This window comes from Hyperoodon ampullatus (assembly GCF_949752795.1).
Source record: "Hyperoodon ampullatus genome assembly, chromosome: 1".
Classification (NCBI taxonomy): Eukaryota; Metazoa; Chordata; class Mammalia; order Artiodactyla; family Ziphiidae; genus Hyperoodon; species Hyperoodon ampullatus.
Genome location: NC_136914.1, coordinates 217,580,379 through 217,605,842, shown reverse-complemented (window position 1 = coordinate 217,605,842; position 25,464 = coordinate 217,580,379). Strand labels below are relative to the sequence as shown.

Here is a 25,464-nt window from a genome sequence, read left to right as displayed (position 1 = left end):
TCCCCAGCCAGTGGTCCTGAACAGGCCCATTGTCTCTGAGCCTCAGCCGTGTCATCCATAAAATGGGGGCAAGGGGAGGGGTGGTTTCTATACAACCCCCAGCACAGTAAGAACAAGGTGAGTGTCCATCCCCATTTGACAGGTGAGAAGACTGAGGCTTAGACAGGGGCTCTATGGGAACTTCTGTACTTTCTGCTCAATATTTCCACCAGACTAAAACTGCTCTAAAAAATAAAGCCTGTTCATTGAAAACAAAACAAAAACCGAGGCTTGGAGAGGTGGGTGATTGGCTTAAGGCACAGGGCTGGTAAGTGGGAACCATGCAGAATTTGGAACTTCTGTCTCCTGGCCCAGAACTCTCTCCACTGCCTTCCCTTGCCGGTGTTGTCTCCAGGTCAGAGTCACTCCACCTGACATCTGTTCAGGCAAAAGGGATAAAAGACAGCCAACAGCTTGCCTTCAGGGCACGTGGTCTGGTGATGGACACACACGCACACGCACGCACATAGTACAGCGCTGGGTCACAAAGGCCAGGCCGAGGACAAGCCCCTCAACAAGGGGGAACCCCCGCAGACTCTTCCAGAAAGCTGGAGGGCAACAGACAGCACAAGCCTGGTCTCCCCTCAGGTGAGCCAGGTGCCAGCTGTACCTCAGCCCTCAGGACTGAGCGTCAAAGCAAAGAGACAGAGAAGAGGGGGGTAGATCCCACCAACTGGGGACAGAAATTCCGAGGTTTCTACCCAGTAAAGTCATTGCAGGAAATAGGAGTCCAGGAGGGGTGCAGGCTGGGCATGAGTGGGAAGTTAACACAGCAGCAGGCAAACACAGCTGAGAACTATTCCTTTCACGTTAAAGCCAAACACGGACAGAGGGTGGCAAAAGCCCCAAGGGAATGAATCTCTTGGCTGACTGGCCAGGGGAGGAGGCCAGAGGACTGCCAAGGGCGGAGAGCTCCATCTGCACCCAAACCCACATTCTGACGCCCAGTCGACTCAGATCTGCAAGCCGCACCTGGACCATGCCCGAGGTGATCTCCCAGCCGGACCCCAGGCACATCCCGGTCAAAGACGGCCAGTGTGACATTCCTGCCCATCTGCCACCTTCTAAAAGGTCCAGCGGGGGAGGAGGGAGAGAGGACAGACAGCAGGGGAACGAGAAATCACCCCCGAAAAGAAGGGGAAAGACAGGTGGGCAGCGGGAACAGCTGCCGGCTCGGAGACCTCACAGGGGATGTGAAAGGCATCCCGTTTCCCAGCATCACAAAGAGAAACCTGCTCCAAGACTGACGCTGCGGGTGAGGAAGCCCCAGCCACTCCTGCCCACTGTGGCATCACCTGAGCCACGGCGTATTGCCATCAGAAGCGGTGGCCATTTCTGGGACGTTCCAGGTCCCGGGCCGGGTACTTGAGAAACACTGTCTCATTTCTCCCTGGCACACAGTAGGTAAAGGATAAATACCTGGAGGAGTGAATGAATCTCATGTCACCCAGGAAGCCCTGCCTGCTTCCCTTTGCTCTCTGCTCTCACTGGGAATGGCTGCAGGGGCTGTCAGAGATGGACATTCAATGCCTCCCTACTACCTGCAGGACAAAGACCTAACCTTCCACGCTGGAGGCATGGATGGTGTCTCTGGCTCCACCCAGCCTCTCTTAGCCTCTTCTCACTCCTGACTTCTCTGCACAAAGCTCACCAAAGCAGTGCACCACCACCTTCCAAATGTGCCCCATGCTGTCCCACCCCCACGGGGAAACCATGGCCAACATGGTGGAAATCACAGCCAGCATGGCCTTGACGCAGGCCCAGGTTTGAATGTCCTCTCTGCTTCTTCCAGAGTTCTGTAGCTTTGAGCAGTTCATTAATCTCTCTGGATCTCTGCATCGTCATCCATAAAATAGGAGGACTTCCCTGGTGGTCCAGTGGTTAAGACTCCACGTTTCCACTGCAGGGGGCATGGGTTTGATACCTGGTTGGGACTAAGACCCCGCATGCCACACGGCGTGGCCAAAAAAAAAAAAAAAGGGGGGCGGGGAAAACAGTCCCTGGTCCATAGGGTTCTGTAATACTTCGATGAGTATGTGTCTGTTAGGCAAGCAGCCTGATGCCTGGCCAGAGTAAGTGCCCAGGAAATGCTTGCTGGTTGGATGATGCTGAATCCGCTGACCCCAGAAGTCTTCCCTTTCTGCCACGACTCAGCTGGCTCCTTCCGGTCCCACACAGACGTCTCTGTCCCCCTTCTCCCCCCACCTCTGGGCACCTGGTACTAAGGACAGACATCTGACAGCTGCCCACAGTCACGTGGCTGTTACCCAGCACCATGTGTGTGCTTTCTGCCCTGTCTCCCCAACCAGGGACAGCTCTTTAAGGGATGGAGCTGGCCTCACATGCCCCCTGGGGACCCTCCGCTGGGCCTTCAGAGTGAAAGCTGGACAGGGGTTTGCGGATGAACTGGCTCTCACTCCATGTGTCTGAACTGGTTGAGACCCCTCCTGCCTGGAGCCAGAGGGATGGGTGAGAGGAGATGGCGTTTAAAGAAGGAGGTGTGGAGGGCAACCATCTGGAACCTCTGGGCCTGCTGAGAGTTAGTAAACAGAGATTTGAGGGCTAAGGGAAAAGGGTTATATCCAGGTTACGTAAAGGAAATACACGGCCCAGTCCATGCTACCAAAAGCCACTCCGGAAAGCAGCTCCCTACCACCTGGCAGCTCCCCAGATCCCTGGCACAGAGTAAAGACTTAACAGTCTTTACTGAATGAATGTTTACTGAATGAATGAATGAATGAATGAATGAATGAATGAACAGATAAACTTAAACCCAGCAGGACCTGGCAACCACCACTCAGGGAATCAAGAGGCGAAGCTCTGAACTGCACCAACTGTTGACAACAGTGAGATAAGGAAGAGGAAGGGGATGAAGCGGCCGCCCGTGGGCACCCACTGTGAGCCCAGCCCTGTGCAGAGCTCTCCCCACACCCGTCCCCAGGTGATCCTCGCAACACTCCTATTCCCATTTTGCAGATAGAGAAACTGAGGATTAGGGAAGTTACATCACTTGCCCAAAGTCATAGCCAGTAAGGAACAGAGCCTGGCTCAAAACCAGGTCCCTCACACTCTTCATTGCTGTCTCTGTACCAAACTGACAGAGCTGGGTTAGCCCCTCAAAAGCTTTGTGCCAGTTGACCTGCCTGAGGCGTATGCACAGTGCCTACAGCTGCCAGGTACTTGCAGAGTGGCTGACACCCAAGCCTGATGATGGCGTCTGTTAGCAAAGCCACTCTCGGCACCTTGCTCTACCTCAAGCTGGTCTCAGCTAAAGGCCTGGAGCAGCGTCAGCTCTGTGTCCATCTCTGCCCACCAACCAGAGGGGGCTGGCGTGACAGCGGGCCTGGCAGCACACACCCCTTCCTCCAACTCTCCCATGCTGCCCCTTGAGTCAGAAAGGGAGAGAAAAGTGGGGTCACTGCCCTTGGGGGTATAGTTGGACACCTCTGTCCTGAACCTTTTGTGATGAAAGCAGCTACTTCAGAACTGACAAGGTGAAAGCCATTCTCTATCCACATTTCCAGAGCCTTTTAAAAGAACTCATAGAGAAAAATTAGACCCATCAGCAATCATTCCAGGATTTGGGAAGATTAAGGCAAAAATATCCCAGCAAGGAAAGAAAATTAAGGTTCTAAAAGGGCACGGTGCAGGGTAGACACTCGTGTTGGATGCTGGGTAAACAGTGCCAGGCAGATCCAAGCTCTACCCTGTGGTCAAGCGGAGGAAGAGGCTAGTCATCAGACTGCCACAGGGTGAGGACCAAACCCAGACTAGGTAAGGTCACCAGGGAGAGCTTCCTGGAGGAAGTGACCTGCAAGGTAGAAGACCAAGGTTGAGTCAATTACCAGGCAAAGTTAGGGATGTGTGCTGGGCAAAGGCCTGGAGAAGGGAGGAAACAAGAAGGAAAGGCTGGGGACCTCCCTGGTGGTCCAGTGGGTAAGACTCCGTGCTCCCAATGCAGGGGGCCCGGGTTCAATCCCCTGGTCAGGGAACTAAGTTCTCGCAAGCTGCGAGGCCAAAAAATAATAATAATTAAAAAAATAATAATTTTTAAAGACAATGCAAGGACAGCACAACCGTGAAACAGAAAAAACGAACAAATGAAAAGCCGCACTCGATTTGCATGTTTCTTGATTTTGCATTTTCCTTCCTAACACTGGCTGGAAGGGGCCGCAGAGAGAAGTCAGTAGGAGCTCATGCCCACAGGAGCCCTTTAGGGGATACATTTTTTCGGTGTTGTTCTTTTTTTCTTTTTTTTAATTTGAAAGTTTATATTGGCCCCAAATATCCCTCCGCCCACATTTTTTTCTTCTCACTCTCCCTTGGGTGCTAGCTCTGGGGTACTCCGAACAAGGGGTGTTTAATACACTGAGGCAGAGGCTGGGGCAATACTGCCAAGGTGCTGCTGAACAGACAGAGCCTGGGAAATAAATTCTGTAAATAGTCTGAGCAGAGACCATCAGGAGTGTTGTCCTAGTGTCTCTTTATGGGGCAGAACTGTCATGCTCAGCCTGCTGCGGGTCGGCTGGCCTCTTGTGCTGGTCTGAGGTCCCCATTGCTGCATAAACCAGCTTGTTTTTCCCCTGTTTTCAGCAACAGGCCTTAAAACAGACAGAAAAGCCCTTCTCATGCCTGCAACTGCAGTGAATTGGGGCTGGCAAGCGGGGCCGAGGTGCTCACCAAACCTCGCTGGCTTTGTCCATCAGAGGCACATTTCAGGTTAATGGCATCTGCGGACGCAAGCACAAGCGGGAAACAGAACATTCCAGAAGAAGCAAGAGAGGCAGAGGTCATGGCACAGGCTACTCGGGTTTAGCTACATGCGTCTGCTTTCAAAAAGACAGCGTGAGGGGGCTTCCCTGGTGGCGCAGTGGTTGAGAATCCGCCTGCCAATGCAGGGGACACGGGTTCGAGCCCTGGTCTGGGAAGATCCCATATGCCGCGGAGCAACTGGGCCCGTGAGCCACAACTACTGAGCCTCTGCATCTGGAGCCTGTGCTCCGCAACAAGAGAGGCCATGATAGTGAGAGGCCAACGCACTGCGATGAAGAGTGGCCTCTGCTTGCTGCAACTAGAGAAAGCCCTCACACAGAAACAAAGACCCAACGCAGCCAAAAATAAATAAATAAACAAATGTGGGGTTAAAAAAAAAAAAAAAAAAAAGAAAGACAGTGTGAGGATTTCCCTGGTGGTGCAGTGGTTAAGAATCCGCCTGCCAATGCAGGGGACATGGGTTCGAGCCCTGGTCCGGGAAGATCCCACATACCGCGGAGCAACTAAGCCCGTGTGCCACAACTACTGAGCCTGCGCTCTAGAGTCTGAGAGCCACAACTACTGAGCCTGTGCTCTAGAGCCCACGAGCCACAACTACTGAGCCTGCATGCCACAACTACTGAAGCCTGCGCACCTAGAGCCTGTGCTCCACAGCAAGAGAAGCCACTGCAATGGGAAGCTCGCACACCACAACGAAAAGTAGCCCCCGCTCGTTGCAACTAGAGAAAGCCCACGCGCAGCAATAAAGACCCCATGCAGCCAAAAATAAATTAATAAATTTTAAAAAAGACAGTGTGGGCTTTCTCACCTCTGAGCAATATCACAATGAAGTACAAAGATGCTCATCTGAACGCTAACTGTAATGGCAAAAACTAGAGGGAAAATACCCCAAAAGTACAATATATACATGGGATAGATAGGAAGCCTTGAAAAATCAGGTTCATTGGAGGCTAATGGGAGAGGGCTTCTTTTCTTTTCTTCCTTTCTTTTTTTAAAAATTTATTTATTTATTTGGCTTCAGCGGGTCTTAATTGTGGCATACGGGATCTTCAGTTGCATCATGCAAGCTCTTTTAGTTGTGGCATGCAGGATCTAGTTCCCTCACCAGGGATCAAACCTGTGCCCCCTGCATTGGGAGAGCGGAGTCTTAACCACTGGACCACCAGGGAAGTCCCAAAAGGGCTTATTTTCAAGATAACTTAAAGGAAGAATCCGCCCTCAGGAAATAAATAAGCCACAGGTGGGGAAAGATTGGGGGCCTGGACCAATGCTGGGAGGAAGGCAATAGGCTAGTTCCCCACTGTCCACTGGTGTAGACACTCACCCCTCTGGATGGCCCAAGAGAACAGGAATTTTGTGTTTTGTTCACTGATGTATCCCCAGTGCCTGACACTCAATAAATATGCGCCAAGTGGAAAAACATAAATCACGTTTATGGAGGTTTTTAATGACGTGGGAAAATATTTTTGAAATTATATTAAGAAAAAGATTAAGAAACAAAACCATGGTATGTACACAGGGAAAAAAAGCTAGAAGGAATTACATGAAAGTATTAACTAGCTATAGCTGAGTGGTAAAATTATGGGTGGCCTTTCTTATGTTTTTTAGCAAAGTAATTTACCAATTACAATTACTTGAACAATAACAGCAACAATAAAAAAAAGAGGGAACAAAAAAGCACCACGCAGCATGGTTTGGAAAGCAGTGAATTGTCTTGTAGACATTCCTGTGGCCTGTGGGAAGAAGTCAGCCTGAGCCTGCAGGGGTTAACCCCAAGCTGGGGTCAGGAAGGAGGGAAGGATCCACCCTCAGACTTCGTCAGATTTGGGATCCTCTAGCCCCTTGAACTTGAACTCCAGAGACCATGTGAGAAGGTGGTACTAGGGGTTGGATTGTGACCCCCAAAGAAGACATGTTGGAGTCCTAACCCCCAGTACTTCAGAATGTGATCTTACTTGAAAATAGGGTCTTTGCAGAGGTAACTGAGTTAAGATCAGGTCATTACGGTAAATCCTAGTCCAATATGACACCAATATAATTGGTGCCCTTATAAAACGGGGAAATCTGGACAGACACAGACACAGACACGAACAAGAATGCCATGTTAAGGTGAAGATGAGATTAGGGTGATGCTTCTACAAGCCAAGGAATGTTGAAAATTGCCAACAACCATGAGAAGCAAGGAGGAAACCCTGGAGCAGATTCTCCCTCATGGGCTCAGAAGGAAACAATACTGTCGACACCTTAATCTTAGACCTCCAGCTTCTAGAATTGTGAGACAATAAATTTCTGTTGTTTAAGCCCCCATAAATGTCTGTGGCATTTTGCTCTGGCAGCCTGAGTCGACTAACACAGTGAGGGAAAGCTTGCCTTGGAGTCAGGTCACAGGGAGACCTTGGCATGTCACTTGTCTCTCTGGGACTCAGTTTACTTACCTGGAAAATGGGAGACCTGGCCTAAAGCAGTGGGTTTCAAACTTGGTTTTCACTCTGGAATAAAATCTTACCAAATATAAAAGGTAAAAAGAAACCCTGTTCAGATAGAAGTCTGCTCTGGATCTCTCATGCTCCCTGCAGGGCAGCCTTTGAAAACCACAATCTCAGATCATCTGTAAAATCCCTATCAGTGCTCCATTCTAAGGATCTCCAAACACAAAACCCACCAGCTAGGATCACTGAGCATCTTGCTTGCACCCAAGCCCAGGCTGGGCACCAAGGATCCAGCCCTTGCCTTCCAGTGGCTGTTCATCTTGGTGTAGAGGTGAGAGTAACACCCAGCAAACTAGCCAGGCCACCCTCTCCCTCGTAAGAGCTGCAGCTGCAAACAGGTCACCTGATGTTCTAAATCCGCCACATCTAAATTTATCTTGCCCTCCAAGGACAAGCAGATGCTGTGCCTTATCGGAGCATGGCAAGTGTCAGAACAACATACATGACGTGCCCTTATCACCCCAAGGGCGAGAATGACGTCTGTAGAAAGACTCGGCTTACCTGGCGATGAAACCAAGAGCTTGTGTGCCAGCCTGGCAGGCCTGAAGGGGACCGGATCATGCAGACCCTTGGGTGGGGTGAGACCTGTCCCAGGAGCCCATACTCCTTTCCAGACCCTGATGCGTGCCTGGCAATGCCAGGGAACCTGTAGCCCTTGAACAGGGACGAGCAGAAAAGGAGGCTGTTTGCAGCATGGCATGGACTAGCCCCTGTCACATCTCTGGGAAAGGACCCCGGCTGCCCATTCCACTCAGTGGACATCGACGATGTGCAGGCAGGAGACCACCGTGGGCTTGATGAGGGGGACCCTGCCAGTCAGAGCACAGAGCTGAGCAGCCCAGGAGGAGGCTGGAGACTCCAAGGATGGGGTCCAGGGCCAGGCTGAGCTGATCCAGGCTTGGGTTTCCTCCAAAGCCTTGCAGGATTGAAGGCCCTGAGACCCTACCTGCTGAAAGCAACAGGGTGGCTCCTGCCTGCCAGCATCCCAGCAGAACCGGGCAGGAGCCACACAGCCACAGTCCTGCTGGATCTGCAAAGATGGAGAGACTCTGACCATCTTCTTGGAGACCACAGACTCATCAGGGGACCCAAAATCAACTAGGAAAGAGGGCAATGGTGTCACCAATCCCACTGCCCCACTGTGGAACCAGGCAGCAAATCCTGTATTTATTCATTCAACTTTCACTTACACAAATAACTCGCCAATTCATTCTCCTTAAAAAAAAAAAAAAAAAATCACCTTACAGATAAAGCTAATATCCCCTCTGACCTCTATGCCTTCCCCAGGGGTAACCTTTATTAGGGCTCTGGGGTGCAACCTTCCATATGTCCCTGCAAAGAAACCTACAAGGCCAGGGATCTGGGCACAGTGTGATGCCATCGGCTTCCACAGGTGTGCTGTGGGGCTGAGGGGAAGAAGGAGGGCTGAGGGCTGCAGGGATATCAGGGTGGCCTCCAGGAAGGGGAGGCCAGAGGCAGGGGCTCAAGGAAGGGTAGGATTCAAAGGATCCCAAGGCTGGAGTCCCTGGGGCACTGGACCCACGAGATGTCAGTGCAGAAGCAGCTAACCGCATTCATCGTTTGCAGCCAATTAGGCTTCTTTGGGAAACTCTAAAGCCCTCCCCCAAGGGCCTTCAGCCTTTGCCACGTACCACTAGCACCATGATGACGAAGGTGACAAGGATGGCTTCTTCTAGGCTCTCTGCTGGCCCTCCCAACGGTTCTACCAGGTTGGTAATAGTGTCTCCCATTTGATAGACAAAGAGACGACAACCCAGAGAAATGAAGCAACCTGCCCCATGTCACACGTCTGGGAGCAGCAGAGCCACCGTTTGACCTTAATGCCAGTGACCTTCCACAAGACGACCCTGCTTCTGTGGCCAATGGTACAGCTCCTGGGCCTGCAACAATGCCCAGCACCCAGCAGGAGCTCAACAAATATTTGTAAGCTGACTTCTTGTTTAAAGACCATGAGCAATGCTGGGTGAATAGTCAAAACTAGGCTAGTTCAAGGCATCTTCACATTATTACAGTATTCTGTTTTTTCTTCTTTAAGGTTAAAAGTCTCCATTTTCTTCCAGGAATCCCCCACAGCCTAGAGCTTCTGCTCCTGGAAAGAGTTAAGACTTTGGCAAGACGCTGTCCCAGAAGGCAAACGAAATCTCTCCCGTCCCGTCCGTCGGTGAGTGTACAGGGCACCGCGGCGGCTACTTTCTGCGAACAGCCTCCTGGTAAATGTCAGCCTCACCAGGGGGTGGGGAGGGGCCTTGATTTATTATATAGCTTTTGGACAGTTCCTACAGAAATACCGCCAAACAGTGGAATAATCAACTCTTTCACTCATACTCTTTTTTTTTTAATGAAAGAAAAAAGCATGCAATGAGCCTGAGCTAAATAAATAAAAATGCCACACTTTTTGCCCAACAGAATTTTCTGCGTCACTGAGAAATATTTGCAGACCTCAACAATCTTTTATCTTCACAATGACGTTCCAGCCTTCCAAGTTTTGGTCATTCTGAGGACTTCTTTGATTTGGACCCTCTAATTATCTTACAATTAGCTTACTAACGAATGCCATTATTTGATGTTTCATCAAGCAGATATCAAAGAACCCTCCTTCTCTCATGATCTGTCTGCTCCCCTCCAGGACTGTCTAAAATCAGTTACTCATATCTGGGGCTCACACTGGAAGTAGATACATGTGGCAAGGACTCTCTGTCTTAATACTCGTTACTGCCAATCCCAGTTACGGTTTCCAGGCTGGGGAGGAGGGCAGCATCCATTCATTCAGTCACTTCATCCATCCATCATCCACCCATCCATCCATCCACCTACTCACTGTGCCAGCGACGGAGACCCCAAGATGGAGAGCACGTGGTCCATGCTCCCAGGGAGCTCACACAAAGAGATGCCCTGGGAGGCGCAGAGTGACGTCACTTCCTCCAGGGAAGTTCCTGACGGGTGGAAGACCCTCCACACTATTCTCTAGCTCGGCAACCTGTCCCTCCATCATGGACCTTTCTCAGAATTTGTTATCACCTCTTTATTTCTGCCAGTCTCTTGGGTTCAGCCATGAATGAGCTCGGGGGGCGGGGGGCAGGAATCAGGCCTGTTTCCCCAGTGCACAGCATATCATAAGTGCTCAGTAAACACTTGTTGAATAAGCAAATGAACATGCTACCCATACTTAGAAAATAAAAGAAAGAAAAAAGAGACAGAAATGTCTATCCCTCCGAGTACCTACTGAGTTTCTCTGCTGTGGGTAGCGGCTGGGGGCTGATGCCAAAATGTTTATAAAGTCAATATGATGCTGGGGAGTGGAGAGCTGCAGCTCAGGACCAGGGGCCTGGACTGTCCTGGGCAGGTCACTTCTCCTCTTAGAGCCTAACAGGCTCTGAAATTCAGACTCAGGTCTGAAATGGGTGGCTAGAGAGATGCTCTCTAGTTCCTTGAGTCGAGAATTCTGTAAAAGCCTAACATCACTGTGAGAATTACTCCAGTTGCAGCCTCAGGGGAAACGGGCCTGGACCAGGAGCCACCAGGTCACCTGCCCCTCTGACTTGCTCATCTATCTAGTAGGGAGTGGGGGAAGGGAGACTTAAAGCAGATGCTTTCCAAGGTGCCTCCTAAGTCTGAACTTTTATGACTTTAAACCACTGGCTAAATTAAATGTGGGTATGGCAAGCATATGTCACAGAATTTTTAAACAGAGCCCTCATTTCCAATATTTCACTTCATTCATTCCTTCATTCACTCTCCCAACATTTAGTGAACCCCTATTGTGTGCCAGGCACTGTTCTAGTGGTGACCCACACAAGGCACAGTCAGTATCGTTATGGGACATCCAGTCCAGTAAGGGAGAGAGAAAATATACAGGTCAACAACTAAACAAAGGATGACTGCAGCTGGGGGCGCAGGCCAAGAACATTAATAAACAGCACAGTGTGAAAGACAGCAATTAGAGGGCAAGTCCAGTTCCTTCCTAAAGGCTGGTTGGGAAGGCTTTTCTATGGAGGTGATATCTGAACGGAGAGCTAAAGGCCCCCTAGAAGAAGTGTGGGGAAGAGCATTCCAGACAGAGGACAGCAGGGGCAAAGGCTCCAGGCTACAGACAAGCTTGGGGTAGTCAAGGGACAAAAGGGCAACCAGCACAGCAAAGTGAATGGAGGAGGAGGGAGTGACTGAGACAAAGGCGAGGGCCGGCTCACATAGGACAGGGTAGGAAGGGCATTGTCAAGAGGTCCGTGGATAGGATTCGGGGGGTCTGTGAACTTGGACGGAGAAAAATGTCTTCTCTCTCTTCACCGGCCTCTAACTGGAAAGGAGCACTTCATTGAGTCACACATGTTGACAACAACCCACAGTAGTGTTAGCAGTGCCTGGGACTTGTCAACGACAGAAATCTCAGACCCATTCATATCACCGTCATTGCAGATATCTGGAAATATCACTTACACTCCTCACTAATTCAAAATTACAGTAGCTATTAGACCAGCTGCTGGGCCTTATTAAAGTACTAACAAAAAAGCACATATGGGCTTCCCTGGTGCCGCAGTGGTTGAGAGTCCACCTGCCGATGCAGGGGACACGGGTTCGTGCCCTGGTCCGGGAGGATCCCACATGCCGTGGAGTGGCTGGGCCCGTGAGCCATGGCCGCTGAGCCTGCGCGTCCGGAGCCTGTGCTCCGCAACGGGAGAAGCCACAACAGTGAGAGGTCCGCGTACCGCAAAAAAAAAAAAAGCACATATACTTCAAGATCATAAAATTTTAAAGTATCTAATAACTACTTGAAAAGAACTGGTTTCCTTTGCAACCCTGCGTATTTTATTTTCTGTATGTAAAAGCGTTATTCTGAGAAGGGATCCCTAGGCTTCACGCAACGACCAAAGGGCCCATAAGCCACGGTGAGAAGTTTGTCTTTTATTACAGGTGGGAGCAGCTGCTGCAGCAGTTTCAGCAGGGGATCCAAGGGGTGCCGTTTTCATTTCTCAGAATCCCCCTGGCTGCTGGGGGAGATGGCCTGTGGTTGTCAGGGCAGTGCTGGGGGCGAGAGAGGGTGTGGCTTTAACAGACCACTGTTCCGGCCAGTCAACGGGGTCCTTGTGGTCTCCGTCCTCCCCTCTGATGGAGAGCCTTCCCACGTGGCCCTCTGGGCCCATAAGGGCCTCATCACCCTGGCCCAAAGCCTGCTCTGGGACATCCTCCCAAAGAGCTTCAGAAAGTGAGCTCATGTGTCCACAAGAAAAATAAATGCGGCATTTGCCACTGTTTGGTTTGTATATTGGTCTAGAAAAGAAATGAGATTTTTATTTAAGAAGGCCTTCCAGCAGGACCCCAGCAGAGGCTGGGCAAACACCAGGGCGACGGACTGTAAACACGCAGGAAGGCCCGAGCCCTGGGGCCGGTCGCCGCGAGCTGCAGCCCCTCGGTTTATGGCGGCCTTCCTGTTTTCCCGGCCTCTCTTCACACTGCACTCATACACAGAGTCTTTTCAATCCCTCTAGGAGAACAGAAGAATTCATTTTCACACGCCAGCGTGCACGTTTCTCTCACCCTCCCAGGGGAGTGGACCCTGACAAGAGGCCCGTTTATGGACCTTGATGGACAGATGGGGATGGGGCCCATGGGGTGGAATCCACAGACAGAGAAAAGCTCAGAGGCGAATCCTAGGCTCCAGGGGGTCCCCCATACCGGAAGTGAAGAGGGTGCAGCCGGGCCAACTGGAAGGTGAGGGGCATTTGGGGCACTTCTGGGGCAATGCCTGGAGGCCCCACGGGGAGCAGGGCTAGAGTGGGGGGCACTGAGAGTTGGTGTCGGGGACTGAACCTCGGCAGAACTCGCCCACCTCCAAGTATCAGGATCTGTGTGTCACAGAGGAGAGACGTGGAGAGGGAGGGAGCCCTGGGTCTCTGAGTCTGGCACTAGGATAGGTGAAAAGAAAGGTAGACAGTGAGGCGTCCATGTTGCTGAAGTGAACTGTGGCTGAAGTGTGACCGTTCTGGAGGGGCCAGCTCAGCTCAGCTGTCCTTTTCCCAGGCCGCTGGCTAGAGAGAACAGGATTTTTTTTTGGCGGGGGGTGCCTTTTCTGTTGCACCCATTGGCATCTCCAGGTAGTGAGTTTCTCTAGCACCTGGTCCCTGGACTTTAAGGGAGGCAAAAAAGAAAAGCCAGGAGCTCACTGGCACATCACCCCTCACATCCTGAGGTCCCAGCCCGTCTGCCTCTTCCTCCATTTTTAGGAATCTTCTTCTTTTTTTTTTTTTTTAAATGCTTGTTTTGTCTTGTTTTGTTTTTATTTTATTTATTTATTTATTTTTGGCCGTGTTGGGTCTTCGTTGCTGGGCACGGGCTTTTCTCTAGTTGCGGCGAGCGGGGGCTACTCTTCGTTGCGGTGCGCCAGCTTCTCACTGCGGTGGCTTCTCTTTGTTGCAGAGCATGGGCTCTAGGCGCGCGGGCTTCAGTAGTTGTTGCACGAGGGCTCAGTAGTTGTGGCTCACGGGCTTAGTTGCTCCGCAGCATGTGTGATCTTCCTGGACCAGAGCTCGAACCCGTGTCCCCTGCATTGGCAGGTGGATTCTTAACCACTGTGCCACCAGAGAAGTCCCTTTAGGAATCTTCTTATATTTTTTTATATGTGATGTCCAGAGCTCTGGACTGCCCGTGGGGGGCGGGGGTGGGGATAGGAAACAACGCATCTGCTCCATGTTGTCTGGAACTGGAAGTCCTATAGTTGACGTTTGTGTTTTCCATTTTCAAGAGACACGAAGCAAATATAGCAAAATATTAACGTTTCTTTAATCCAGGTGGCAGGTACACGAATGTTCCTCATATGACTCTCAACACTCTTCCATTTATTTAAAACACTGCAGAAACTCAGTGTTCACTCCTTCACACCACTTCATTCATTCTTTCCTTCACTCGTTCATCCAACTATTGTGCTCCTCCTGCAAGCAGGCACCAGGCACATGGTGGTGAATTGAAAAGATCCTTCTCGAGGAGACTTTCGCACTTGAGGGACAAACAGACATCCAATAATAACTGGGGGTGGGAGGTGGGGAGGTGGGAGGTGCCCTGACAAAAGGGCAGGATGCTTTGAAAGACCCTGGCCAGGAGCTCATTTAAATTCTCTGAGGAGGTGGCCTTCAGAGCTGGCTGGGCCCCGAGGACCATTCCAGACACCACCACCTGCAGGCAGTTAACCCAAAGGCAGAGAAGCAAATGGGCTCCACCTGCTGGGCCCCTCCCAGGTGATACTGGCCCTCACGCAGTTACCCTGCCTCTCTACACAGCTCCCCACTTTGGAGGGTCCTTTCCTCCTATTTCAAGTTCTCTCTTCCAAATCAACACCTCAGAAGGGTCTCTTGGATCAGCCCTATGGCTCCGCGGTTGAGCGGGAGCCATTCCTGGGCCTGTTGAGAAAAAGCTGGGCTCAGCATCCAGGAAAGGCATGTGGTGGCTGGTGAACTTGCTCACCCTGGACGAAGAGGATGGAGAAGAGGGTCTGGTTCCCCAGGGGTGTGCGGAGACCATGGCATCTGAGGTCCCCACCCCTCCCCACCCCTAGGCCCTACTCTCTCCAGGCCTAAAGAACCAGATGGCCCCGGGAGGGTGGCGGCAGATTCCAGGGACTCTCCTTCCTCTCCCCTCTCTGAAGGCTACTTGTGAGTTGTCAGTGGCAAAACCCTCCCCGACATCCTCCCAGCCCCAGAAGAAGAGCCCATCTTCTCTCCCCCCGCTGCCCCACGTACCTCCAGATCAAGGGCAAACGTGGGCACCCCCAACACAAGAGTGGCCCAGCAGAGTGGGAGCTGTTGTGCATTCCAGGAAGAAAGTCAAGTGCTAAGGGGCGTGGTCCCGGGCTCCAGCGAAGCCCTTCACACACCTGGTCTCACTGGACTGGGTTCATGAGCACTGTTTTCAGCTGAGGAAACTGAGGCTCAGCAAGATTAAGTAGCTTGTCAGGTGGCTGGAGAGCGGGTGGGGTTTGAACCCGAGTCTGCCTGGACCCAGAGGCCCTGATCTCTTAGGCCAACTGCACTCTCAGCCCCAAGAACACCGTGGGGACTCCGACCTGAGGTTTTAAGGACGGAAGGTGGGTCTGAGGTCATTTCCCCACCACTTAGCACCCTACTTCTCCCCTGCTCACAGCTGCCTTCGTGGGATGCATGTGGCTTCCTTCCACTTCATTAACACCAATTAAGGGAGCTCCTCCTCCGTGCTGGGCATGTGGGGCGCACAGAGAGAACAGGTCACCTGCTGTCACAGCACAACGGAAGGATCTGGAGGGGGGCGCCCGGCGAGAGGACTGAGCAGGCCTGGGACGGCATGTGAGTCCCACCTGGTGGAGGCCAGGCCACGCGGAGAAGCCATTCAGAAAAGCTAAACGGCCACGAGTGGCCTCATGTTCCACAGCAGGCGCAGGGCAGTTCACCCAGTGCCCCAGGCAGGAGTCTCAAGAGCAGCTGGGCCTGCAGAGTTCTGGGTGACAGCAGCATCCTATATGCACACTCAAAGGATCTGAGTATAATAAACACAGTATGGCACATCCGTGACCTCTAGCAGTCAGGAGCAGATAAGACGCCTTCACACAGCAAGCGGGAGAGCCCCACCCTGGGCACAGCGGGGAGGAGGGCCAGAGCTCCCACCAGCACAGAGAGTCCTCGTCCAGTCCCCCAGTTTCCTCACCACAGCCGTGTCCGGAGCGGGGCCGGGGACAGACCGCCCTTGCGCATTTGGCTGTGCCAGCCCCTCGGGAGACAAGCGCCCTCTGCTCTTGGAGCTGCCTGGCCGTGAGGGGGCTGAATAAAGACGACAGGGCTGTGTACTGAGCAGGGCAGCTCCTGGGTGAGAACCCACATCCCCGGCAGCAGGGAAGGGGAGCCCAGACAGAGGCTCACCACCCCGCCTCAGCTCCCAAAGCCTGGGGCTGCTTCCCGAGGGCAGGACCCACGGGCCCCAGGAAGGAAGGGCGGAAAGCTACGAGGGGGGGCTCAGGGCCAGGTGTGGCCCACCTCCACCGCCCTCCCACAAGCTGTGCAACTTCGGTCCAATTACAGAATCTCTCTGTGCCTTGGTTTCCCCAGCTGAAAAGTGGAGTAAAATAACAGCCTCAAAGGGTATTGAGAGATAATCTTGCCCGGCACACACCAAATACTCGACGAATGTTGGTTGCATCTTTCTATCAATTAGCAAAGACATCAGCTTGGAGCGCCTACCTGGCATCACTTTACTGCATTAATCGATTTGTACCTGACTCACCGTTCAGACGGTTCCGGTTAACGGGCCCCTTGCTCCCCTCCCCGTCCCTCCCCGCGCCCCCTCGAGGCAGGACAGCTTACCTATGGTCCTTCGGAGGTCTTCACACTGGCTAATGTGAGGGAACTTCAGGATTTCCTTCCACTTCTTGCTTTTCCCTTTGCGCTTTCCTCCGCCCCCTGCAGAGATGGGGGAGAAAGATGGGGAGCTGATGCTGGTGTTGTCCAAGGCTCCAGAGCCTGTGTCCCAGCCCAGTGAGTCTGTGCACAGACAGCTTCCTGGCTGCGAGACAGGGACACGCCCCCTCCCCAGCCGGCATCAAGCCTGTGTGTTCTTCCTGCAGGCTCGCTCGGGCTTGGGCCCCCGCCACCACCAGCAGCAGCGGTCCCTCCCATCCTCCACGCCTGCACCCACACCGGGCGCCCTGTTCTTCCTCGGCGTCTCCCACGGCTGTGCAGCCCTGCTGGGTGCCTGGTATTCGCCCCAGACTCGACCACAACCTTCCGACGGCAGGGGCCAGGCCTGTCGGCCTGGGAAATCCTGGTGAAATGGATTCACAAGCGGGCGGACTGCAGCCCCCTTACCACCTCATTTTATCCTCTTGTTTCCTGGGGAGGGGCCCCATCCCCAGCGGGAGGCCAGATGTCGGGGACAAGGACTTCAACTCCCACTTGTCCTGGGTGCCCCCTTCTTCTCCCACCTCCCGAACCCCAGGGTCTCAGGGGATGCATTTCTCAAGGCTAGAAGGACCCCTGAAGGACCCCGTCAGGCCTCGCATCCTGCCCAGTGCGCACATGTAATGAACACGCCCACGCTAGGGACACACACGCAATGGATATGCACACATGATAGACATACAAACACAATGAACACGTACATGCAATGAACACACGGAGCTGCCTAAGGTGCACACACAGGTGTTCCCATCATCCCTGCCACACCTTATCCGTGGACAGATGTCAGAACGCTCAGGTGTGCAAACGGCCAGGGGGGGCCGGCTCCAGCCTACGTGTCCCTTGAGCCCACCACCATTTGGAACTTGGACCTGGAGGCACCTCTGTGTCACGTGGCGAGGACCCCGCCAAGAACCTGAGATGCCATCGTCTGCCCACTGCCCCCAGAGTGGCCCTTAAATTCCACTGGTCAGTGACTCAGCAAAGGTCACATAGTCCTTTAGGCCCCTCAGCGTCTCGGAATTTCAAGGGCTTCTTATCCCCCTTCACGTGATCACCACCTCAAGTACCCGCCAAGTTTGGGGCCAGTTAAAGAGACGCCAGATCTTGGCCAGGCCCTCAGCACCCTGGGCTGCTCCCTCCAGCCTCTGACCCCCAGGGAGGGTCTGGGCAGGGCAAGCCCCCTTTCTTCAGCCAGTCAACCCAGGGACACCCGGAGGAGCTCAGCTCTGGGCCCGCCCCCGGCCCAGCACGTGCCGGCGCTGGCACAGAGCTGGTCTCAATAAAGGGAGATTCCCAACTCATCCAACTGCCCTGCAAAGCTGAGGCCACCTTCCTGAACAGCAAGTGGGTGGGCTTCTGAGGATGGGACCAGGACCCCCACCCGGGGGGGCCAGGAAGGAGGGGAGGGAGCTGACGGCACAGGGGCAGGACACGGTCCATTTCCCAGCTCTCTGCTTGTTCTGTCTTCAGCCCAGCCAACCAGCCCCAGCCCCCTCTGCTCAAGCCTCCACAAAGGTCAAAGGCCCCAGCCTCCAAGGAACGAAACAAACGTGTATGGGGCTCATGCTGTGGCCAGACACTGTTTGAACATTATCTTACTTAATCCTCAGAATGACTCGTGGAGGAGGAAATCACTGGGCATATCACAGATGTAGAAACAGACGTCCGATGTTGCATAACTCACCAGCTGATGGCCTGTCCAACTCCACTATGTTCTTTGCTCCAGCCGGCACCAACACACCATCACACGTCCACACACACCTCAGAGCCCTTCTGCTGGCCCTGCCCTGGTCCCCGCTTCTAACTCTCCCAGGCAGAACTATTACTATTCCCACTTGACAGACAAGGAAACTGAGGCATGGGGAAGAAAGAAGCAAGTCACCTATAGCCCCACAGCTCACAAGCGGCAGGGCCAAGGCCCCAGCCTGAGCAGAATCCAGACTCTAGGCATTCACGCTCACCCTTCTGTCTATAAAGCTCCCTTTCGGGAGCACCGAAAGCAAAGGAAACTCCCAGGTATCAAAGAGGAAGCTGGCATCGGACCTCAGAAGTGATACGGCATCCGGTAGGGGGAAACAGAACTCGAATCTCTCCAGCTGAGGCCCAAGCCACCGAGAAAAGACGCCACCCCAGGCCCGAGGCCTGAAGTGCTGCTCTGTTGGACCCACATGTGGCTTGTTGGTTTGTTTGCCTGTTCATTGAACCCGGTGTCAAGATTTAAACATGGAGATGTTACATATGGATCCAGATTTGGGACTTCTCTTCCATAACCAGACACCCCACATGGCAAGGATCAGCTAGAGCTGGGCAGCGGCTGCCCCCGTGGACAGGACAAGCGGCCTCCAGTCGGCAGCTGGCCCGGCCCCTGTAAAGGTTAGTTATGTGCATCCCCCAGGGAAGGGCCGCCCTCTCAAGAAATCAGCCAAGTCCGATGCTCCCATCCCCATCAGCTCCGGCTCCGAGGCCTAAAAGGGCCATTAGAACTCATCCAGTCTGCACCCCCTGCGCCCCCATTGATTCCCACACTATTTGTTCCCAGATCTGGCTGGGATTAAGCACTTGTGTGTGTGTGGTAAAATATACATAACAGAAAATGTACCATTTTAACCATTTGTAGGTATGCAATTCAGTGGCATTAAGCACATTCACATTGCTGTGCAACCGTCACGACCGTCCACCTCCAGAACTTCCTCATCATCCCAAATGGAGACTCTGTATCCATCAAACACCAGCTTCCACTCCCCTCTACCCCTGGCAACCACCTTTCTACTTTCTGTCTCTCTGATTTGACTGCTCTAGGGACCTCACGAGTGACATCGTACAAGATGTGCTCTTTTGTGACTGGCTGATTTCACTCAGCATGATGCCTTCAAGGTACATCCATGTTGTAGCATGTGTCAGATTTCACTCCATTTTAAGGCTGAATAATACTCCGTTGTGTGTATACCGCACATTTTGTTTATTCATTTGTCTGTTGATGGATACTTGGGTGGTTTCCACCTTTTGGCTATCGTGAGTACTGCTGCTCTGAATATCTGAGTCTCTGCTTTCAATTGTTTTGGGTATATGCCTAGGAGCAGAATTGCTGGATCATATGGTAATTCTATGTTTACCTTTTTTGAGGAACTAGTGAAGCCCTCTTGACAATACAGACTCCCAGGCTGCACCCCATCAGCCTGAGCCCCAACTCTCTGTGATCGGAACCCAGGAGTCGGGCTACGTAAAAGGCTCCCCAGGTGATTCTTAGGTAGCCAGTCTATGGCAACAGGAGTCTATTTAAGAAACACACACAGACACACACACACACACACACACACACTTTTTTATAGATTAATTTATCCATTAAGAAAATTAACACCAAAAACGTTAAAAATAAAGAAAATTAACAAAATTCATTAATTCATTAAACCAATATGTGTAGAGCATCTAGTAAATGCCGAGCACTATGCAGGTGCTGGGGACATGGGGACGGGCAAGACAGATGGGGTGTCACCCTCTTGGGGCTTCCTTCTTTGGGTGCCCGATCTAGTAAGGAAGACAAACATCAAAGGCTTGATTTCAGTGGTTCTCAACCCCTGGGCAAGTTGTCTTCCAGGGGACATTCGGCAGTATCTAAAGATATTTGGAGTTGTCACAACTGGATGAGGGTGCTACCAGCATCCAGCAGGCAGAGGCCAGAGATACAGTGAAACCTTGTACAATGAGCAGGACAGCACCCCACAGCAGAGAACAATGTGCTCAAAGTGTCAATAGTGCTGAAATGGAGAAACGCTGCTTTATTTAATGACCATTATGACCAACGCTCAGGAGACGTGCGAGGTTTGGGAGAGACTCGCTAGTAATGGGGCAACAGTGGGGGTAGTAGGGAGATGGCAAAGGTGAGTCAAGGCTGGAGGATGTGACACAGAGGCTGGAGTTATGAAGGGCCGGTGGGTACCACACGGCCACCTGGGGCTTCCTTGTCCTCCTCCTCACCTCCTCATCCCCCAGAACAGGGCAGGGACTATGGCAGGCAAAGTAATGCTCCTCCAAAGTATCCCTTAATCCCTGGCACCTGTGAATATGTTAGGTTATGTGGCAAAGGGAATTAAGGTTGCAGATTGAATTAAGGATAATGACAGGGACATTATCCTGGATGATATGGGTGGACCCGATGTAACCAGAGTCCTTAATTGTGGAAGCAAAGGTGGGAGAGTCAGCTCAGAGTGATGTGATGTGAGAGAGACTAGACCAGCTGTTGCTGGGTTTGAAGAAGGAAGGGGCCACGAGCCAAGGAATGCAGGCGACCGCTAGAAGATAGACAAGGCAAGAACACAGATTCTCCCCTAGAGCCCCCGGAAAGGAAAGAGCCCTGCCAACACCCTAGTTTTAACCCAGTGAGACCCAGGTCAGACTTCTGACCTCCAGAATTGACCCCTCTGCCTGTTGAAGCCCTGCTCTTTCTTCAAGCCCCCAACCTTATGCCCCTTCCAGGGCTGCCCTTGAGAGGCAGACCCCTTGTCTGCCCACAACCCTCTCCCAGCTCAGCCCAGACCTGCTCCATATCCTTCCAGAGGGTGGGGCAGCTAACACGACTGGCCTGGACAATTGCAAGCTTTTGTTAAGTTATGCTGACTGACTGGTTAAGTGAATATTTGCTTAGCACTGAACTAGATGCCACACGCTTGGTCCTCAATAGGCAGTTACTAGCCCCATTTCACAGATGAGAAACCTGAGGCTCAGGGAGAGGAATTAATGGGGCCAATGAATGAACCACACGTGCAAACAGGAGCATGCATCTTCTCCAACCCACACTGACTGGCAGCCACTTCCTGTCTTGAGCATCCTTGGGCTTTATTTTCTTTACCAACCAGCCTACTGTTGCTCACAGTTTACCTTCCACATGCTAAAAATGAGATGGCCAAGAGGACAGAGTGCCTACCTTCGTGGACATCCAGCTCATTCCATGCTTAAAAGAGCAGAGCTGAGTGAGACCACTGGGCGTGTGGCTAGGCAGGTGGGGGGCTGCATGGAGGAAGGGGAACCCAGCCAGGGAGGGGATGCCGGCAACACAGGCCGGGAGCCAGACAGGAGGGCTCCTATCAGAGGTGAGAAGAGACCAAGATGCCGGGCTTGTGAACATGGGCTGAACTCCACCCACTCATGGCTCTGGGGAAGGCACCAAAGGACCAGGGCAGCAGGTGTCTCTCCTGGGTGGGCAAGAGTCCAAGCAACACCTGGAGAAAGGTGGGCGACAGGAAGCTGCAGCCTCCAGAGAGGAAGTTGCTTACCAAATCACTTCTGCTTTCTCCAGCCCCCAGGGTCTCCCTTGACTGCCAGCAATGGCCTCGTGAAGGTACACCCCAGATGGGCCGAGGGAAGTGTGATAAGGGGGTGGCAGGGCAGGAGGAGGGAGAGTGGCCAGCAGGAGGGCAAGTCCTAGTGGGGATGGAGCGCAGGACTTGGGAAAAAAGCAAAGTAATAAAGAGCTACCGTGTCTTAAGCACGGGCCAAGTGCTCACTACAGGGTGAGCTACTGAGAAACTAACTGGCATTTCTTTTGCTCCTGTGGATGCGCCCAGGGAAGAATGAAAAGATCATGCCAAAAAACTGCCAGGAGAAAACTGTCACTGTGGGGGAAGAAACTGGCTGTTATTCTTGTTGCTTTTACTGTTTTCCAGGGAGGTGTTCATGCTTTGAAGGCTGAAGACTGAAATGAGAACGAGAGGGAGACAGTATGGTGGGGAGGCCTGTGCCCCTGCTGGATCCCAGTGACGAGGGGCTCTGAGCTGTGAGGGACCCAGGACCAGCCTGGCACAGGGGAGTGGAAATGCGCAGAGACCTCTCCTCCAAAGGACACTGACAAAATCGGCAACAGCAGTGACCCCGATGGTGTGAGGTCTTATTTGCTGGATTCCTTTGAGCCCTGGGGCTTCTCGTGCCATCCGTGAAAGGGAGTGGGACAGACCTTTGCAAAACAATTGACCTTGAACTTCTCATCAGTCTTACAGTATATTTGATTTGGAAGTTAGAGAAATGTGGCATTTCCTGTACCACCAGAGTCAGGGAGCTGTTTGTTAAGACACCCTCTCATTTAATCCTCACATCAACCACACAAGGTAGGTCCTCTTACTGGACCCATTTGACAGGTGAGGAAATAGAGTCTCAGAAAGGCAAGAACCTTGCCTCAAATCACTCAAGTGGTTTGTGTCACACACCCAGGCATCTTGACTCCTAGTCTAATGTTCTCTTCCTCCCTGGTCACAGAAAGGTTCCTTGGGGGAAGCTGAGAAAGACTCTCTGCATTTGTTGGAAAGACCTTCCTTCACACTCTTGAATCAGTGGTTCCCAATGTGGTCCTTGGACCAGTTGCACCAACATCACTGGGGAATTTGTCAGAAATGCAAAATCTTGGGCCCCACCTTAGATCTACTGAGTCAGAAACTCTGGGAGGGGGTCCAGTGGTCTGTTTTAATGAGGCTTCCAGGTTGATTCTGATGCACAGTCAAGTTTGAGAAAGCCCTTGAGCATCACGTGGGAAATGGGACGACGATGGGACCACTCTTTCTGGAAATTTCTCTCTCTGACATGATTTCTGCTCTGCCTACTTCTTTTTTAGATCTGAAAAAATTCACAGCAGTTTGGACCAATTCGGTGATCCTGGGGTCTGACTCTGACAAGAACCCCGGTCCCTGTCCCCTGCCTGGCGTGAGCATTCTTCTCACATGACGCCCATAAAACCACTTACCCGGCCACTCGCGGGGTAGGAAGGCAAGCTGGATGCAGACCCAGCTGTTTCCAGAAATCCAGAGGGAGACACTGGAGAGAAGCTCACCAGTGGCCATGGGGGAACAGGTTGGTGAGATGGCCTCAGGGGCCCACCACACCCGGCACCAGGCCCAGGTCTGGCTCCCTACAGAGCGGGAAGGACCCACCTCAAACCCCGCCCAAATCATCAGTGCACACACCCTATACTTCCTGGGTACCTCTTCCCATTCTGACCTCTTCCCTTTGGACCTTCATTGTTCTCTGGAACCCAGAGAGAAGAGCATCATCCCTGGAGATAGGCACACTGGGATCTGGAGAGGACCTGATGCGTTTTGTGGGCCCTGAGGAAGTGGAAGCCGGTCTTCCCATGGGCCACATCCTCCAGGACAGACTTGTCAACTCACATTGGAAAACTGTGTTGGTGAGTGCGGTTCTAACCAAGGTGAGCAGGAAGAGAGAATCATTTAAGCTGACCCACAAAAACAGGGATTATTACCAGGGTCACTGGAGCCTCTAGGAATCCAAGGAGAGGCAGCCAAGAGCAGCTGGGTTTGTGGGAACAGGAAGGCTGTGGAGACACGGAGAACCCGGGGCTGGGGTGTCTCGGCCTCTCACTCCGCCATGTGCCTCTCTGCAGACCACGCCAGGCTTACTCACCTCTTTGCATGGAACCCAATTGGCTGTTGTTGTATGACGAAGAAACTGACTTTGTCCCTGGTTCCTGGTAGGTGACCTCCCAGTCCTGGGAATTTTCTGAGTGATGGGGGTGTGGGTTTTATTCGTGGTGGGCCCCCGGAACCATACCCGAGCTCATGCTAAGGAGACAACTCAAGCTGAGGCTGGCCATGCCAGAATGACCAACCATGGGCTTAGAGAGTTGGGGCTTTGAGCCAAACTTCGGGGAGGGGAAGGGGGCTGGAGACTGGGTTCAAACACGTGGCTTATGATTCAATCAATCACGCCTAAGTAATGAAAAGTCCAATAAAAACTCTGGGCACTGGGCTTGGATGAACTTCCTGGTTGGTGATCATACACTGGTGCTGGGAGGGTGACGTGTCCCTAGCAGACCTTGCCCTATGCATCTCCCCCTTTCGCTGGTTCAGATTTGTATCCTTTCGCTCTAATACAATTGTAAATATAGCGCTCTCCTGAGCTCTGTGAGTCGTCCTAGTGAATCATCAAACCTGAGAGGGGTTGGGGGAATCCCCAAATTTGTAGCCAATTAGTCAGAAGTATGTGTGGCTTGGGGACTCTCAAACTGGTGGCTGCGGTCTGAAGTGAGGGTGGTCTTGTGGGGACTGCGCTTCCTCTGCGGAGTCTTTGCTCACTCAGGGTAGTGAGTCTCAGAATGGTGTTGCAGCCGGCAGGCCCCAAAGCCCCCTCCCTGCCCATCTGCCAGAATCCTGAGTCTAGAGTCCCAAGGAGCAAATCTGATTGGCCAACTCACCATTTCTCTCCAGGCACGCCACATGTCGTGGGCCAGCCTAGGCTCTGAAATTACCCAATCAGCTCTGGCCCTTGTGGATGGGGCGAGACGGAGGGGCTGAGCGAGCTTTGCCCGTTCAGTGCAGAGGCCCCCAGGTGGTGCCAGATGTAACTAGAGGCAGCACAGGCGAAACCACAGAAACAGCTGCCCTCCCAAAACTGTTTAGGGCACTGCTGGTTAAAGGCACAAGGACACAGGATGGAGGGGGGGCCCGGGCTCCAGGGGCCCCAGGATTCCCAGCAGGGCCTCTTCCTCCTGCCACCTCAGAGCCCCTTCCTCGGAATGGCTTGTGGGTCACCAAGCTTCCAGGAGGCTTGGAAAGGTCATGCTAATGCCAGGGACCAAATCTGTTAGAAATTCAAATTGTGTTGTAAAGCAGGTCTTTAGAATACACATCTGGGGGGGCTGGGGGGTGAGAACCATGAAAACTGGAGGAGCTGCTCTCAGCGCATTTGGATCGAGGTCTGGGAGGGTCTCAAGCATCCTGGTGACTGTACAT

The 25,464-nt window shown here is 52.6% G+C and overlaps 1 protein-coding gene across 4 annotated transcripts in view; it reads right to left on the bottom strand.

Moving 5' to 3' along the window:
- GRK5 (G protein-coupled receptor kinase 5) overlaps positions 1-25,464 on the bottom strand; it is a gene marked incomplete at both ends in the record, with an annotated part of 218,293 nt that overhangs the window by 97,069 nt on the left and 95,760 nt on the right. For 3 of the 4 annotated variants that reach the window (XM_079709212.1, XM_079709215.1, XM_079709214.1), the window contains one exon: positions 16,640-16,735. In XM_079709212.1, the coding sequence (XP_079565338.1) occupies positions 16,640-16,735 (96 nt within the window). Of the gene's footprint in view, positions 1-16,639; positions 16,796-25,464 lie in introns of all 4 variants that reach the window. The other variant, XM_079709213.1, reaches the window with a different exon arrangement.